The 18,768-nt window shown below is 44.2% G+C and overlaps 1 protein-coding gene across 1 annotated transcript; it reads left to right on the top strand.

Annotated features, from left to right (window-relative positions):
- The first annotated feature begins 12,875 nt into the window (after positions 1–12,875).
- Positions 12,876–14,230, top strand: CLDN34 (claudin 34). The gene is made up of 2 exons (XM_040339670.1): positions 12,876–12,977; positions 13,075–14,230. The coding sequence occupies exon 2, from the start codon at positions 13,136–13,138 to the stop codon at positions 13,940–13,942; it is 807 nt and encodes a 268-aa protein (XP_040195604.1). The 5' UTR covers positions 12,876–12,977; positions 13,075–13,135; the 3' UTR covers positions 13,943–14,230.
- The last annotated feature ends 4,538 nt before the right edge of the window (positions 14,231–18,768 follow it).

Here is an 18,768-nt window from a genome sequence, read left to right as displayed (position 1 = left end):
GAACTAAAATTTAATTAAAATTATTACAATGGTTTTTTTTTTCATATTACTGAATATAAGTTAGAAAAAATTTAACTTTTCAACATTTTATTGAAACATTTCACAGGTGATTATTTGCTTTTGGAAATATTTCTCAGCATTAGATGTCAAACTGTCTTTACAATTGCTGACACACATACTATATAAATGTGTTCTCCCCCTCTCCTATAGAAGCAATAAATCCCAAAGTATGAGCCTTTCATGCCCCAACTATACTGACACGTTTTGCCGTATGTTGACATTAGAGGTATAAACCGCTGTCTGTTCTGTCATACATGTGTTATTTAATACCTATATTGCATTGTATCCCACTGAAAGCTCTGTATGTAAATACTAGGGTAACTTTAACTATGTATAATGTTTTTTTTGTTATCTGTTGTCCTTAAATAAAGAATTTACAAAAAAAGGCCTGTGCAATTAAAGACGATCCCTAGTGCTAATTCCATTTATAATACCAAACTTAGTAACATTTAACGTGATTGTAAAGCTACTTTTTTTTATTAAAATAACAAACACCTTATACTTACCTTCACTGTGCAATAATTTTGCAGAGCAGCCCCGATCCTCCCGCTCTAGGGTCCCCCGCAGGCACCCTTGGCTCCACCCTCCATCGAGTGCCCCCATAGCATGCTGTTCGCTATGGGGCACTCGTGCATGCACGCTCCCGTGCCCTGCTCTGTACATCCATAAGACACCCAGAGCGGGGCTTGGTCCCACTCCCTGCTCCCTCCCTGTGAAATTGGGAACTGTATCGTTGTGTATTTTATCACATTTTTTGCTTTTATTTCTTTTTGAATTTTGATATAGTAACAGTTTTATTGCATTTTGATCACTCTAAATCTTGAGACAGTTTTTTTACTGTTAATAGAAAACAGTTTATCTTTGAATTCTCTTTTATGAGTAGTCCCAAAACGACTGGTGAATTGTAATATGCAGATCACAATTCATGTAATTCATTGAATAGCTGAGTTCCAGCATGTGCAATCTGACAAGACTCACACAATTTATGTTTCCCAGTTCAGCGTTACATTATGTTGATTGTTTCATTGCATCATTCTTGAGAAAACTGCAGATCAAACTATCATCATGTATGAGATAATGCTGTACTTTAAATCTATTCAGTTAATATACAATGCAATTTCCTGGATTGTTGTTTGTCTGGATCATAAACCATAGCTGCTTCCATGTCTCAGTTCTCTAGTACACTTCATAGAATGATGGCTAGTAGCTGAGTAGTTTGGATTGCATATCTTTCTGTTGCGTAATAAACAAGGTGATCCCTTATCCTTTTGTTGCACAATAAAGAAGGTGATCCTTTCTGAAAATGTATAACATGTACGGTAACTTTGGTGTCACCTTTTATATTGTTAGTTTTATATTGTTAGTTTAGGAAAGTATAGGCAGGGCTTTTTTTTTCAGCAGGAACATGGGGGAATGCAGTTTGGGTTCCCCCAACACTGAATATTTATAATGGCAAGGGGTGATGGGGTATGCAGGAGGGTTTATTGCTGCTCTATTGTTGCTGGGGAGGTCATTTGTTTCTGGGGGGTCAAATGTTGCTGGGATTGATCTACTGGTGGGGAGGGGGGGTCACAATGTCTACGGTTGCTAGGGTGGGATCTATCGTTGCTGGGGTGTCTGGCTGCAAGGGGTCTATTTTACTGCGTTTCTTGTTATCATGAATGCATTCTACTTAATTACTTTGCCTCACAAAATGATACTTGGTTCGGTATTCTCTAAAAGGGGCTGTACTGGGAGGTGGGTGGGGGTGGAACCAAGGGACAGTGCTCGGAGGTGGGTGGAGGTGGGCAAAGACAAGGGATGACTCAGAAGGGAAAGTATCTGTACCTGTTCTTTGAGAAAAAAAGCCCTGAGTATAGGGGATTTGAAAACGTGTTAGTGTTCTAGGTTTTTGGGACCTACCGTATTTATCGGCATATAACACGCACAAGCGTATAACATGCACCTTAATTTTAAGAGGGTAGTTTCAGGGAATTGTTTTTTTAAATAAAGAACTTTAAAGCCAAATAAGGGTCAGTGCCTATCAATGCAGCCTGACCAATGCCCATCTGCAGCCTCAAAATTGCCCATCAATGCAGCTTGATCAATGCCCCTCTGCAGCTTCACAATTGCCCATCAATGCAGCTTGATCAATGCCCATCTGCAGCCTCACCATTGCCCATCAATGCAGCTTAATCAATGCCCATCTGTAGCCTTACAATTGCCCATCAATGCAGCTTGATTAATGCCCATCTACAGCCTCCCCATTACCATGAATGCAGCCTGATCAATGCCCATCTCAGGGAAGAGGCGTGATGAGCGCCGTCAGATTACATACAGTGAGAATCTCCTGTTTACTCATCGGCCTCTTTAATACAAATTTTGCCTCCTGGATCAGCTTCTATGATAGACAGAACATTGGTCCAATGCCGGCCCAGGAGACGGGACTTCCTATTAAAGAGGCCCCTGAGTAAACAGGAGATTCTCGCTGTATGTAATTTGACAGTGCTCATACCACCCCCCTCTCTGTTCTCTCTGAGGCAGCCCAAATCACAGTATCAGTGTATAACTTGCACACACTGGGCCAGATTCACAACGCTTTTGAATTAAAAAAAAAAATAAAAATTCCCGGTGCAAGTCTTTTTTTCACGTCGCGATTCACAAAACGTTGGCGAGTCATAATTTCGAGCAAAGCACGTCGGGAAATGTGCGTCGGGAGCATGCGCAGTACGTCCGGCTCGGGAGCGCGCCTAATTTAAATGGTACCCGCCCCATTTGAATTGGCCCGCCTTGCGCCGGACGGATTTAGATACACCGCCGCAAATTTCCAGGTAAGTGCTTTGTGTATCAGGCACTTAGACAGAAAATTTGCGGCGGTGTAACCTAAATCGGTTACGTTACGCTGCGCCCGGGCTACGTGAATCTGGCCCATAATTTGCAACCGATTTGCAGGGTGAAAAAGTGAGTGTTATACACCAATAAATATAGTAATTCTTTTGCAATGCATCTTTCATGGTAACATATGCATATACTATGGCCCAGATTCAAAGAGCAATTGCGCCTGCGTAACCATAGTTACACAGCGCAATTGCTTACTTGCCCAGGCGTAACGAGTTACGCCGACTACAGCCTAAGATATGCGTGGCATAAGGGTCTTATGCCCTCATATCTTAGGCTGCATTCTTACGTTGGCCGCTAGGTGGCGTTCCCGTTGTGGTCAGCGTATAGTATGCAAATTGCATACTAACGCCGATTCACAACGTTACGCGAGCCCTGCGTACGCAGTTTGCGTCGTTTGCGTACATCGTTTTTTTTGCATAAGGCTGCCCCTTCTATAGCAGGGGCAGCCAATACTAAAGTATACCCGTCGTTCCCGCGTCGCAAAATTTGAAATTTACGTCGTTTGCGTAAGTGATTCGTGAATGGCGCTGGACACCATTCACGTTCACTTTGAAGCAAATGACGTCCTTGCGACGTCATTTGCCGCAATGCACGTTGGGAAAGTTTCCCGACGGAGCATGCGCTCTACGATCGGCGCGGGAATGCGCCTAATTTAAATGATTCCTGCCCCCTACGGGATCATTTAAATTGCGCACGCTTACTCCGGTCATTTTTGCCGGGGGGGGCCCTCGCAATTTACGGAGCTACTGCTCCGTGATTCGAGGGTAGCGCAGAAAATTTGCGGGGGCGCATATGAATACAAATGGGTGGATTACTGTTTAAGGAGGATTTCTTAAAGTAGACCAAGACTCAGACGATTCTATCATTCAAACAGCACACGACAAGTCAGCTGTGGGTGATAAACAGTAGAATTACAGTAGGCATTCTGCCCTGAACTTTTGCTTAGTAGCAGTTTTCCATCCGTTCCAGAATTCTGCATGTCTGTAAGACAGCTGTCATGTTGGTGAAGGTATAAGCTGTCCTCAGACAGGTCTTGCTATTCCTAGTTCATCTCTTCTGACGACATTAATGTAAGGCAATAATAAGAAGCACAAGTGAAAAGGATATGCCTCTGATATTGTCTCCTGTATAGATAGAATAATGAATAATGCCTAGGTACAATCACAAGTGTCAAAATACCCTGCTACTCCTAATAAAAAAATATATTCTGAAGGTACTTTGTTGCAAATCATTTTGCCACATTATTGCTGAACTCTGCAAAGAAAAGAAAATATTAATTGATTTGATATTTTTCACTTACCCGTGCTGAGTGGCCTTATTCCCTTTATTTACTCTAAAAATTAGATTTTTTTTCTTCATACTTACCTGTAAAATCCCTTTCTTGAAGTACATCACGGGACACAGGGCAGGCTCTAAACATTACTATCTGGGTTATGCGTCACCTATAGATGAATGGACACTGGCAGACCAAACAGACAGAAAGTCCCCCTCTATATAACCCCTCCCATACCGGAAGTATCTCAGTTTTGTAGCAAGCAATGAATTTTCAAAAAGAGGGGAGGGACCTCTGTGTCCCATTATGTACCCCAATAAATGGATTTTACATGTAAGTACTGTATGTAGAAAAAAATCCAATTTCCTTTATCGTACATCACGGGGCACAGCGCAGTCTATGAACATTACTATCTGAGATGTCCCAGAGCAATCCCAATGAGGGGAGGGAGACACCATCACAAGAACCATCAGCAATCGAGAACCTTTACCACAGCCTGTAAGACACTATGGCCAAATCCAGTATCCTCTGCAGATCTAACATCCATGTGGTAGAACTTTGTGAACATATGTACTGAAGACCAGGTACGGCCTTGCAGATCAGGGCCACTGACACTTAATGGCGACTCGCCCATGGGGCTCCTACCCCCTGGTAGAATGTGCTCTAACCAGAAAATGAGGAGCTCTACCCTTTAACCATAGGCCTGAATCACCAATTGACAAATTCAGTGGGAGATAGATGACTCAGATGCAACTGTCCCCTTCTGGCAACACAAAAAAGGAATCTAATTTCCTGAACCATGCTAACCTCTTCAGATAAACTTTGACAGCTTGCACTACTTTCAAGGAATGCAGCACCTTTTCCGCGGCTGTATGTGGCTGTGGAAAAAAGAAAGGTAGAACGCTGTCCTGGTTCAAATGGAAACCAGAAAGTACCTTAGGCAAAATGAAAGAAAGAGGGCGCAGCACCGCCCTGTCCTGGTGTAAGACAAAAAATGGCTCTTTAAAAGAAAGGGCCGCTAATTCTAACACCCTTCTTCCCAATGTGATAGCAATTAAAAAGGATAATTTCTGTGTCAAAGGAGTTGATTAAATCTTGCAAACAGGTTCAAATGGCTGTTTTGGTAACAGAGACAAAACTAAATTCTAGTTCCAAAAGGACACACAGAAGGTTTGACAGGAGGGACCAATCGAATCACCCCCTGCAAAAAAGACTGAATAAAGTAGTGTAAAACAATAGGCCTTTGAAAAAATATAGATAAGGCCCAAATTTTACCTTTAATTGTTCCCAGGCCAACTTCATATCCATGCCTGATTGGAGAAAAAATAATTCTTGCAATCACATATTTCCTGGGATGCCATCTTCTAGCTTCACACCAGGCAATATATGAATTCCAGACTCTGCAACAGATACTCCTAGTAACCGCCTTCCTTGCGTTTACCAGCTTAGAAATAACCAGGCCTGAGGCTCCCCGATCCATCAACCTCCTGTCTTCAATAACAAATTTAGCGACCGTAAGGTAGGGTGGAATATTGGACCCTGAGACAGCAGGTTGGGCAGCCTAGAAGCGTCCATGGACCATCCACAGCCAATCTTACAAAACTGACCGACGAGCTCAATGGAGCAGAGCAAGGTCTCCCCCGTACGTGTCCGACTCGCGGCCCCTGGTAGTGTAGACAGAAGGCACGAGAGTGCGGAGTGGTATGAGAGCCTGGCGGGTATTTGCAGGAAAAGCGGCTCTGGATCCAGATGCAGAAGGGATGAAGACTCACTTGGCAGCAGGCAGGCAGACAGGTACACAGATGAGTGATGCTGAGCAGGAGCAAGCAGATTGGTCAGGTCACAGGTAGGGTTAGCAACGGTCAGGAAACGAGGTACAGAGGAACAGGCGGGTTCAGGGTCAAGGCCAGCCGAGGTCAGGTGCAGGCGGAAGACTAAGGGAAAATCTAAGTAACAAGTCAGGAGGTCAAAGTACAAAGCAGATAATGGGAACAAGGGAAACAGGGAGCTGAAGATCAGACAGCACCGATGCAAGGTGCACTAACAGTTCAAATAGAATGATTCGCGCCAAGCGCTGCACGCACAGGCGTGGACAAGCATCGCAAGGTCACATGCGCTACTGCACACACCCCATTTGGCGCAAATTGCTTTCTTGCTGCAACTGCTGGCAAGCCTCCCACCAAGTAGGAGGGGACACCAGAAGCATGATAGGAATACAAGGTATGCAGGTTCATATATTCCGGGTAAAACACACAGAACACAGCAGAAAAATTCTCCCAACGCCATTTAGTTGTTGTGGAAATTTTATGAAGATGTATTTATTATGTATTGTCATAGTGTCTCCCAGTGTTAGTACTCCCGCGGCCCGCTCTAAAGAGCTGACTGAGGCAGACTGACGCTGGTTGAGTCCCGTCTGGTAGTGGAAAACTTTCTGAGGTTGGAGAGAGGTGTTTTTCAGAGTGGGGATATGTCCACCAGCGAAAGGGCCCCTGTGCAATGCACAGAACATTCGTCTGAGGGGGATGTGTTCACTCTGCAAAGACATTATCAGTTATAGGCGGATGTATGCTCATGTCACCCCTGTGTGCCTGATTAACACATTCGGGAGGCCGTGACGTGCCCCTGCAGATCAGGAACGGTAGTATAATCCGGGTATACGTTGTTCTCTGAACAACGCAGAATAAGGATTCCTACCAACGGTAAAACGGGAGCTTTTGAATTGTTATAGTCAGGGATAGCGTCCATGTTTAAAACATACACACTGTCCCTGCCCAGACACACCCATAAGACTCCCCTAGCCATTATTCATTGGTTGTTGTATAAACTCATCACGTTGGAAGGATTTTCTTTGTTGACATTCATATCCTGTGAGGTCAGATCCTGTGAGGTAATTTTCCATGGAGGAATCGATTGGCTGTTGGGGCCATCACTCCCTGTTTGTCATTGCTTTTGTTGTGTTTGAATAAAGACCAAGTGCTGTGCTGGGTAGAGGCCAGAAGAGGATGGTGCTGAGGACATAAGCTGTGGTCATGTCTGTTTACTTGGGGATGTGCGGGAAATAGTAAGATGCATTATACCATTAGACGAAATGGGTGCTTTTTAACACAGGAGATATGGATTACGCGAAGCATATAGCCATATTTCCATGTCATTGTGGCTGGAGAGAGAATTGTGGTATGACAGCAAGAAAAGTGTTTCCAAGGGAGCAAAAAAAAGCAACATAAAATAAATAAAACTCCTGTTGCCTTATGGAACAAAATGTTAATTACCAATGATGGCCCTGACTCTAGACCAGACCTGGGCAAACTACGGCCCGCGGGCCGTATACGGCCCGGCGGACCTTTTAATCCGGCCCACCCCCGCGGCGGGGAACATTACAGACAGCGTTCGTTTGAACAGCTGTTTTCCCCGCTGCGCATAGACACTCCCCCTTGGACGGATCTGTCCATTCGCGAGCAAGGGGGAGTCACATAGACACTCCCCCTTGCTCGCGATTGGACAGATCCGTCCAAGGGGGAGTGTCTATGGCATAGACACTCCCCCTTGGACGGATCTGTCCAATCGCGAGCAAGGGGGAGTCACATAGACACTCCCCCTTGCTCGTGATTGGACAGATCCTTTCAAGGGGGAGTGTCTATGCGCAGCGGGGAAAACAGCTGTTCGAACGACCGCTGTCTGTAATGTTCCCCGCCGCGGTGATAACAGTAGGCAGGGCCGGGAGGGGTCACTGTGCCCATCACACGCAGCCACTTGTGCCAACACATGCAGCCACTTGTGCCAACACATGCTGCCACTTGTGCCAACACACGCAGCCACTGTGCCACCATAAATTGTCGCCACTGTGCCAATCACACGCAGCCACTGTGCCAATCACACGTAGCCACTGTGCCAATCACACGCAGCCACTGTTCCCATCAAACGCAGCCACTGTTCCCATCAAACGCAGCCACTGTTCCCATCAAACGCAGCCACTGTGCAATCAATTGTTGCCACTGTTCCCAAACACAGCCACTGTGCCAATCACATGCAGCCACTGTGCCAATCACACGCAGCCACTGTGCCAATCACACGCAGCCACTGTGCCAATCACACGCAGCCACTGTGCCAATAACACGCAGCCACTCTGCCCATCAAACGCAGCCACTGTGCCAATCACATGCAGCCACTGTGCCCATCAAACGCAGCCACTGTGCCAATCACATGCAGCCACTGTGCCAATCACACGCAGCCACTGTGCCAATCACACGCAGCCACTGTGCCCATCAAACGCAGCCACTGTGCCAATCACACGCAGCCACTGTGCAATCAATTGTTGCCACTGTTCCCAAACACAGCCACTGTGCCAATCACATGCAGCCACTGTGCCAATCACACGCAGCCACTGTGCCAATCACACGCAGCCACTGTGCCAATCACACGCAGCCACTGTGCCAATCAAACGCAGCCACTGTGCCAATCAAACGCAGCCACTGTGCCAATCACACGCAGCCACTGTGCAATCAATTGTTGCCACTGTTCCCAAACACAGCCACTGTGCCAATCACATGCAGCCACTGTGCCAATCACACGCAGCCACTGTGCCAATCACACGCAGCCACTGTGCCAATCACACGCAGCCACTGTGCCAATCACACGCAGCCACTGTGCCCATCAAACGCAGCCACTGTGCCAATCACACACAGCCACTGTGCCCATCAAACGCAGCCACTGTGCCAATCACACGCAGCCACTGTGCCAATAACACGCAGCCACTCTGCCCATCAAACGCAGCCACTGTGCCAATCACACGCAGCCACTGTGCCCATCAAACGCAGCCACTGTGCCATCACATGCAGCCACTGTGCCAACACACGCAGTCACTGTGCCATCAATTGTTGCCACTGTGCCCATCACACGCAGCCACTGTGCCATCAATTGTCGCCACTGTGCCCATCAAACGCAACCACTGTGCCATCACACGCAGCCACTGTGCCATCACATGCAGCCACTGTTTAATCAATTGTTATTGATTAAACAGTGGCTGCCTGTCCCCAGCCTCTGTCCCCCTCCTGTGTCATGTCCCCAGCGTCTGTCTCCCTCCTGTGTCATGTCCCCAGCGTCTGTCCCCCTCCTGTGTCATGTCCCCAGCGTCTGTCCCCCTCCTGTGTCATGTCCCCAGCGTCTGTCCCCCTCCTGTGTCATGTCCCCAGCGTCTGTCCCCCTCCTGTGTCATGTCCCCAGCGTCTGTCTCCCTCCTGTGTCATGTCCCCAGCGTCTGTCTCCCTCCTGTGTCATGTCCCCAGCGTCTGTCCCCCTCCTGTGTCATGTCCCCAGCCTCTGTCCCCCTCTTGTGTCCTGTCCCCAGCGTCTGTCCTCTCCTGTGTCATGTCCCCAGCGTCTGTCCCCCTCCTGTGTCATGTCCCCAGCCTCTGTCCCCCTCTTGTGTCATGTCCCCAGCCTCTGTCCCCCTCCTGTGTCATGTCCCCAGCCTCTGTCCCCCTCCTGTGTCATGTCCCCAGCCTCTGTCCCCCTCCTGTTTCATGTCCCCAGCCTCTGTCCCCCTCCTGTGCCATGTCCCCAGCCTCTGTCCCCCTCCTGTGCCATGTCCCCAGCGTCTGTCCCCCTCCTGTGTCATGTCCCCAGCGTCTGTCCCCCTCCTGTGTCATGTCCCCAGCCTCTGTCCCCCTCCTGTGTCATGTCCCCAGCCTCTGTCCCCTCCTGTGTCATGTCCCCAGCCTCTGTCCCCCTCCTGTGCCATGTCCCCAGCCTCTGTCCCCCTCCTGTGCCATGTCCCCAGCCTCTGTCCCCCTCCTGTGTCATGTCCCCAGCCTCTGTCCCCCTCCTGTGCCATGTCTATAACAAGTACTCGTACCAGTTTTCCAACAATGATATTTACTGCTTTTTATAAAGAAATACAATTGATTTTATGCAGTATTGAGTTTAGCCTTTTGGCCCGGCCCTCCAAAATATTTTTAGTTTCTCATGTGGCCCCATCGAAAAAATAATTGCCCACCCCTGCTCTAGACGGAGGCTCAATTTTCACCCATCACAGTGAGAAAATATCAGAACAAAACATAAAAAATGTGCTTAGAGTCTAACTGTGCTTAATCCATGTTAGGCCCCGTACACACGGCCGAGGAACTCGACGTGCCAAACACGTCGAGTTCCTCGGTGAGTTCAGGGATGAAGCCGCCGAGGAGCTCGGCGGGACGCCTTCTCCCATAGAACAACGAGAAAATAGAGAACATGTCCTCTATTTTCTCGACGAGTTCCTCGGCGGCTCCATCGAGCCAAAAGTGTACAGACGACAGAGTTTCTCGGCAGAATCCGGGTTTTGACCGAGTTTCTCTGTGAATTCTGCCGAGAAACTCTGTCGTGTGTACGAGGCCTTAGACATTTAGGACAAAGGTCCCCTTTAACATTTCTCTTTCAAAATACACCTAAACTTTCATGATGATGATAATAAACAAGAGGAGCATTTTCCCCTCTCTACACTCCTATAGACTATATGATTTGCTCAAAAAAATTTGGCTCTGTTTAAGAATTCCTAAACCATAACATGGCAGTTCAAAAAGGAATGATGCCTGTAGGATTTGTATTTGCTAGCTGCCTTCCAATAAATATAGTAAGCAGGAAAATAAATGGATTTGAGAAGACAGAGATCCATTATAGCCTACCACAATGTCTCTGGAATGACAAAATGTGGAGATTAAAATACAGTTATTGTGCAAGGAGTGGTGACCATAATCACAGTACATCACATAAGCTGATTCTTAATACATAGTTACACTAGATATGCAAGCGAAAGAGGTTGAGGTTTTGGTTTATTTAACTTTGACATAAGTTTGTCTTTACTGTAATTATAGCATTGACTATACTTTACTAAACTGGAAATATAGACATTGGACACGGTTTCTCAAATTCAGTCTTCATAGATTTCCAGCAGTATAGCTTCCCGGACTCCTTCCCATTGGAAAAAACGACTGTGTACTCTTAAAATATTCTGATAAGCAATAGTAGGTGACTAATTCATTCTAAAAAAAAGGCAACTGTTCTCAAGAAATAGTTAACAGAACATTATCTGTTATTATTAACATGTACATTACTTAGAAATGATGTTATTCTTTTTTTTTACTGGATATGTTCTGTAGCTCTAGCTCAGGGGTCTCCAAACTGCGTCCTGAGGGCCAGATGTGGCCCTTTGCTAGCCTTTATGCGGCCCTTGGGGTACTATTCCTTCCACTGACACCAACAAGAGGGCACCATTTCTTCTACTGATATCAATGATGGGATACTATTCCACCTACTGATAGGATTCCTACTCCTCCTCCTACTGACCACCAACCCTGAGGCCACATTTAATCTCACCGGTGCTGGACCTGGGACATTTTCTGCCCCCGCTGGCCACAATCCGGCCCTCCTAAAGTCTGAAAGACAATAAAGTGGCCCTTTGTTTGAAAAGTTTGGAGACCCCTGTACTGGAGGATGACTGACCACTACACATACAGTGGCACAGACCTAGCTATCTGGCACTGTGCATGTGAAATAATAACAAGGACAGGGCAGAGATACTCTGTTTGCCACAAGGATTTAGATATACAATCAGCAGCTGCAGTTAAACAATTAGATCATAGGAATACTTGCATAATAGTCCCTTCTGACCTGGGGTTTTGCAGTAAGAAGTTCAGTAAAGTATTTGGGGGGGAAGCTGAACAAAATGTTTTTTTTTTTATTTTAATGCAGAGAATGCATTAAGATTAATAAAAGCCTTCTGCCTTTTTCAACCACTTAAGTATGTTTAACCCCTACGGCGCTATAGCCGAATAACAGCTACAGCGTGACCACACTTTGCCTGCGGCATGCATTGGCAGTGATCTGTGATTGCTGCATCCTTCGGCTCTTTACCACTTGATTATCTGTGCCCAATTACAGCTGATCACGGATGTAAACAGGATTTGGCGGTTATCAGCAAACCTACTCTCACAATGACTGCTTGTGAGGAGAGTCGAAAACCGTTAAATCCACGCAGGGGACATCTGCACTCACAATCAGTTCAGCCCCAATAGTGCCCATCAGTGCTGACAATCAGTGCCCATCAGTGCTGACAATCAGTGCATACCAGTGCTACCAATCAGAGCCCATCAGTGATGCCAATCAGTGCCGCTTATCAGTGCCACCTATCAATGCCCATCAGTGTCACCTATCAGTGACCATCAGTGCTGCCTATCAGTGCCACATATCAGTGCAGCCTCATCAGTGCCCATCAGTGCAGCATATCAGTGAAGGAGAAAAATTACTTATTTAAAACAAAAAAAATTATCTGTCTTTTTACGTTTGTTTAGCAAAAAAAAAAAAAACATTTTTGCATATTAAAATATCGATAAAAATGATAATAATAATAATAATAATAATAATAATAATAATAATAATAAAGGCAAACTAATGGGTTCTTTAACATTACACAATTTCTTTCTTATGTAATTTCCCCTTTCGAATACTAAAAGGATACAAAGCACTGGAAATAGGAGTAGTATGTATGATTAAAACATGAGATACATGTTCAAGACACTGACAGAAGGTGTGAAGCGTGCACAGTTGCCATGTTATTGAAAACATAAGTAATCTTGTATCTAAATGCTGCAGGGTGACAAGGGTGCCTGTATACTGTGCAGGTTCCAGTTTCTTGGCAACTAGGGTGTCAGCCTGCTTTACAGATTTGTGTATATTGTGGTAAAAGAATTCACAGACAGCAGTATTTAACAGAGCAGCCAGCACAGGAGAAGAGGTAACTTCACATAAATTGCCTTTTCTCTCTTAGATATATTATTACCTGGTGCTTTTATCTATTCGTTCATTTGTTCTTTATTTTACTTCTCTTTCAGTGATCACCGATAGATGACTGAGATGAGGTGGCCATAGAATAGAGGTGGGAATCGCTGGGTCATGTCGTACCTGGCTAACACAGCTCACCTTCAACTTGGAGCATTTGCTTTTGCTACGGTAGGCTGGATTTTGGGCTCCATCGCCACAGGACTTATGCAATGGAGGGTGTGGTATGTGGCCAACCACACTGTTATTACCTCTGGCATTGCTTGGGTTGGCATCTGGCGGACGTGTTTCTTCAGTCACATCTTGGTGTCTCCAAACCAAAAATACATGTACTGTCAAGAATACAGCGTGGCAGACTCTTTTGTGCCACGTGAAATATTTGTGGCACAGGGTTTTATGTTGACGGCTACAATCCTTGGGGCATTGGGAAAAGCCATTTCTGTCTTTGGACTTAAACAGGTCTATCATGGGACGAGCCAAATCGACGGGATTCTTCATTGGTTTACATTGGGCGGAATTTTGTACATATTTACCAGTATTGTCATTCTTATTCCGGTGGCTTGGAATATGCACTCTGTCGTCAGCAATTTTAGTATTAATTTCCCCAGCACATATTATATGCCTTCCAGTCCTCAGAAACAGGAAGTCGGTGCTGCCATTAGCCTGGGGATTTTATCTGCCGTCTTGTATTTCTTGAGTGGGATCTTTTTCCTTGCCCATAAGCTACCTCAACTTTCTCACAACATCGTTTATCCAAAAAGTTCAAATGATTCTGTATTTTCTGACTATACCAGTAGGACTTCCAGAGAGGTGGAAAGGTCTGCAAGCTTTTCCTCCTTAAGTAGTTTTGGAAGTGTATCTGTAAACTGTGATGGAATTAAGAACGAGGCATTTGAATGGAATATGGATGAACTATTATGAATTAACTCTTCGTTTACACAGATCTTGGCCAATGTTTGCTAGAAAACAATCCTCTAATAACCAATAGCTGCACAAGTCTACTTGGATACAGGAAATATTCGGACTGTATAGAAAGCGTTCATATACTTTGGAAATAACATAAGATTTTTTTTCCCATAAAAAAAGTGTCATTAAACTTGATCCAGTGTTAATGTTTACCACTTATGAAGAACGTACAGTAAAACCTTGGTTTGAGAGAGTTTTGCAAGACAAGCAAACATTTTTAATACATTTTGACTTGATATACAAGCGATGTCTTGATATAAGAGTAGCATCATGTCACAACTGAGTATAAAATAGAAGATAGGCACCTATAAAGCCCTGTACACACGATCGGACTTTTGTCTGACCAAACTCACATCGGAATTCCGACGGAATTCCATTGGAGTAAAATAGACCATGTTCTCTATCTAAACTCTGAAGCCTCGTACACACGACCGAGGAACTCGACGGGTGAAACACATCGTTTTCCTCGTCGAGTTCCTTGTTAGGCTGTCGAGGAACTCGACAAGGCAAGTTTCTCCATTCCCATCGAGGAAAAAGAAGACATGCTCCCCTTTTGGCTCGACAGGATCCTCGACAGTTTCCTCGTCGAAAAATGTACACACGACCGGTTTCCTCAGCAAAAAAAAAAATCCCAGCAAGTTTCTTGCTGGTTTTTGCCGAGAAACTAGGTCGTGTGTACGAGGCCTGATGGAATTCATCGGAATATCAGATGGAAAAACTCAGATGGGCATACAAACGGTGGAAATTTCCGATAGAAAAAGACCGTCTGACTTTTCCCATCGGAAATTCCGATCGCGTGTACGAGGCATAAGTGTAGCAATATGGTTACATTTAATGAAGGTACAACATTTAGCGACAAATTGCTACACTTATTCCCTATACATACGATTGGTTCGTCTTCTAATGAAAACAGACCGATGGACCGTTTTCATCGGACGAACCGACCGCGTGTGGATAGAAAATTATAGAAAAAAACGATCGTCTGTGGGGAAATCCATCGGTCGAAAATCCACGCATTCTCACAATCAAGTCCACGCATGCTTGGAAGCATTGAACTTCTTTTTTCTCAGCACGTCGTTGTGGTTTACGTCACCGCGTTGGACACGATCAGATTTTTAACCGATGGTGTGTAGGCAAGACTGATGAAAGTCAGCTTCATCGGATATCTGATGAAAAAATCCATCGACCCGTTTTCATCAGACAAACCGATCGTGTGTACAGGGCATAAGAGCCACCTCTCTTCTCTGTTGTACTCTGTAGACCCTGCTGGATTTTGCTTCTAATCTCCTTTTGGAGGCTTCCATTTGTGGATGGACATTTTATAGTTACATAACCACATCACATTGCTATAATCTATTTATATGGACTATAAACTGAAGGACCTATAAATTGATGGTTGTGGAACGAATCATTTGAGTTTCCATTATTTCTTATGGGGAAATTTGCTTTGATATACAAGTGTTTTGGATTACAAGCATGTTTCTGGAATGAATTATGCTCGCAATCCAAGGTTTTACTGTATTCTGTATATGTATGACAGGTAAGTTTCCATACATACAAGAGCATTGCATATTGTTAGTCACATTTCTAATCTAGTCTCATCTGTTTATCCATGCAGTTAGTTTATACAATATTATTTCCGACCTTTTGTTATTTAAATGCTGTTTGATCGTGGATAATTGTTTTATAACATTATCTCATATATTCTATTAGCACAACTATCCAAGATAAAATGGGGGGGGGGGGGGGTGACAATATGTATTATGTGGTTGTTGCAATCACTCCAAGGTATACAATAGGACTCTTGTCTTGCCTATAATGATGCTGGTTTAACTCATCTAAAAAGTACATAAAATTCAAATGGGGTTTCCAATAGCAGTCTCCTATAATTTTCCAATATTTATTAGAAAGTTGGATTTTGATTAATTGTTATAGGCTCCACTGGCATTCAATTTTCTTCAGTCTCTGAGATTGTCCCTTATGAACTCAGAGAGCTGAATTGTGATAATGCTCATAAAGTTACCCAGAAAGAAATTGATTACCTTAGATGCAATCTGTGGTTTCTAATAACAATTTCTATTGTATGGGTATTTGCTAGTTATGTACCTTCTCCTTTTAAAATGATTACTCTCCTATATGCATCTCAGCACCACATCCCATACATATATAGAGAGGAAAAATGGGGCCTATGGAACAGCCCAACAAAGGGAAAAAGGGGATTTTTGTTGCCTTGCAATACACAATGAAGCAGGTATAGTTTTTGGTCCATGGATGCAGATTGGGACCTATTGAAAATGAATGGGCAATGTGTGCCAATGCGCAAAAAAACACACATCAACAAGCACACAAGTATGAATAGACCCTTGAACTGTTTAAATAAACTGTGGAGAAAAATATTCTACTACTATTGATCTCTCACTCTCACGCATGTAAGAATCCTAAAGAAAGAGACTCAATCAAAGCAAATTTTCAAGATTTTTACAGACAAATGTGTCACTATAGTGTAGCACTATATACAGAGTATATCGAGAGGCCCAATGGAGAGAATACGATTTCCTATCATCTGTGCCCAGTCTTGCCACACAGAGTTAATCCAGCTCTGAGCAATCCTCTTTTTATCGTTCAGGGAAATAAAACAGACTTCCAGATAAAAACCAAAGTCCTTGCTTGAGTGCCAGGTTATTTACAAATCTCGTGCACTGCTTGCAGACATACACAGCTTCTGTAAAAAGTGCTCAATTCACATCCCCCTCCCCTCTTCCCTCCAGCTCTATGTATATTCTGATGGCTGTTGCATTTTCTCATGGCACTGAACTGTGACTCACCCCATATTTTGAAAACATTTAATCAAAACACAGGGGAGGGGATGTGAATTGTGCACTTTTTTTCAGAAGCAAGGACTTTGGGGCCAGATTCACAGAAGAGATACGACGGCGTATCTCCTGATACGTCGTCGTATCTCTGTGATCCGCCCGTCCTAACTATGCGACTGATTCATAGAATCAGTTACGCATAGATAGCCATAAGATCCGACAGGTGTAATTGACTTACACCGTCGGATCTTAGGATGCAATTCTAGGCCGGCCGCTAGGTGGCGATTCCATAGCGGTCGGCGTAGAATATGCAAATGACTAGTTACGGCGATCCACGAAGATCCGCGCGTTCGTCGCAATCCCGTACGTTGTCGCTAGTCGTTTTTACCCGTCGCAAAGTTACACCTGCTTTAACATGGTTTATCTTTAGATCAGCCATGTTAAAGTATGGCTGTCGTTCCCGCGTCGAATTTCGAACTTTTTTTTTTGCGTAAGACGTCCGGGAATACGAAACGCCGTAACGCACGTCGCATTTAAAAAAAACGTTGGGGCGCCGTAATTTCGCGCAATGCACGTCGGGAAATTTACTAACGGAGCATGCGCAGAACGTTCGGCGCGGGAACGCGCCTAATTTAAATGGTGCCCGCCCCATTTGAATTAGGCGGGCTTGCGCCGAGCGCATTTACGTTACACCGCCGCAAGTTTACAGGTAAGAGCTTTGTGAATCAGGCACTTACGCTTTAAACCTACGGCGGTGTAACGTAAATGGGATACGTTACGCCGCCGCGGAGTAACGTAAGTGTCTGTGAATCTGACCCTTGGTTTTTATCTGGAAGCCTGTTGTATTTCACTGAACAATAAAAGATGATTGCTCAGAGCTGGATTAACTCTGTGTGGCAAGACTGGGCACAGATGATAGGAAATCTTATACTGTACATTGTGACATCAAAATTTTTTATTTTTTTTTGTGGTTTACATCCACTTTAAGTTGTTTATTAAAAGCACACTTTTTAGGTTACCTGGAGCCTTTAAGTCCAGTGAAATAAATTTGGAGGAATTACATCCCATATTGTCATCACATGTAGATCATAAAAATAATATATAGTAATACGAAGCTTTCAAAATCGCAAAGTTCTATAAATGATTGCCTTGGGGACAGTTTAGACAAGCGAAGAGGACCCACACCGTCTGATCCCTTGTTCTAGCAGGTATTGTATTGGTAAATTCCATTCCCTTGTATCCTGGAGACATCAGTAAGTAATGTTGTGTTGCCCTCATCCTATGACTGACAGCTAGTACTGAAGCCATTGTTCTGGATGTACTATATACTCTGAAAACAAGCTGCTTAACAATACCTAACAGAACAAGATATAGTGGAAATATGAGTCAGACAGAGCCATAAATCCAACTCCAAAAATGTTTGTTCTGTATTTCATTACAGAAATCTTATACACGTGTTTATTTAATCGCTTGGTTTTGCTCTAATTTCCGTTTTACCAAGAGGGTGCACTCTATTGATGGAATCTGAAATGTGTCTACAGTTATGCTCAGGGAACGCTCCAAGAGCCCGTACAGGCATCACAGCACACACAATAAATACCATATGCATATACATGTAACAACCAGATTAGACATCTCTTCGTGGGCTTACATATAAAAAAAAATTATAAAAATTCACCAGCTTTCTTTATATGATTTTAAATTTGTTGAGCTGCTAATTAACACTGATTTTTTTTTTATTAATTCACTTCACTATACAGCTTTCGTAAGCATCTTACTGCCACTACTGTATTGTAAAGGGTGAGTTGCATGGAGTTTGATTGTCCTCCATGTGTTTGCATGGGTTTCCTGCCATTTCCCCGTGTTTTTTTTTTTTTATATATATAAACTAAACACCTAACCTAGTAACTTTTCTAACTGACGTTTAATATGTATGCTTGTGCTTATATGGTAGGACATTAGACTATA

This window comes from Rana temporaria, chromosome 2, assembly GCF_905171775.1.
Source record: "Rana temporaria chromosome 2, aRanTem1.1, whole genome shotgun sequence".
NCBI classification, from domain to species: Eukaryota; Metazoa; Chordata; class Amphibia; order Anura; family Ranidae; genus Rana; species Rana temporaria.
The sequence above is the reverse complement of the archived record's forward strand: the minus strand, read 5'-3'. Positions and strand labels throughout refer to the sequence as shown.

What these genes read in the sequence shown, in the direction of transcription:
- CLDN34 (XM_040339670.1), top strand. Translation starts at nt 13,136, where the DNA reads ATGTCGTACCTGGCTAACACAGCTCACCTTCAACTTGGAGCATTTGCT.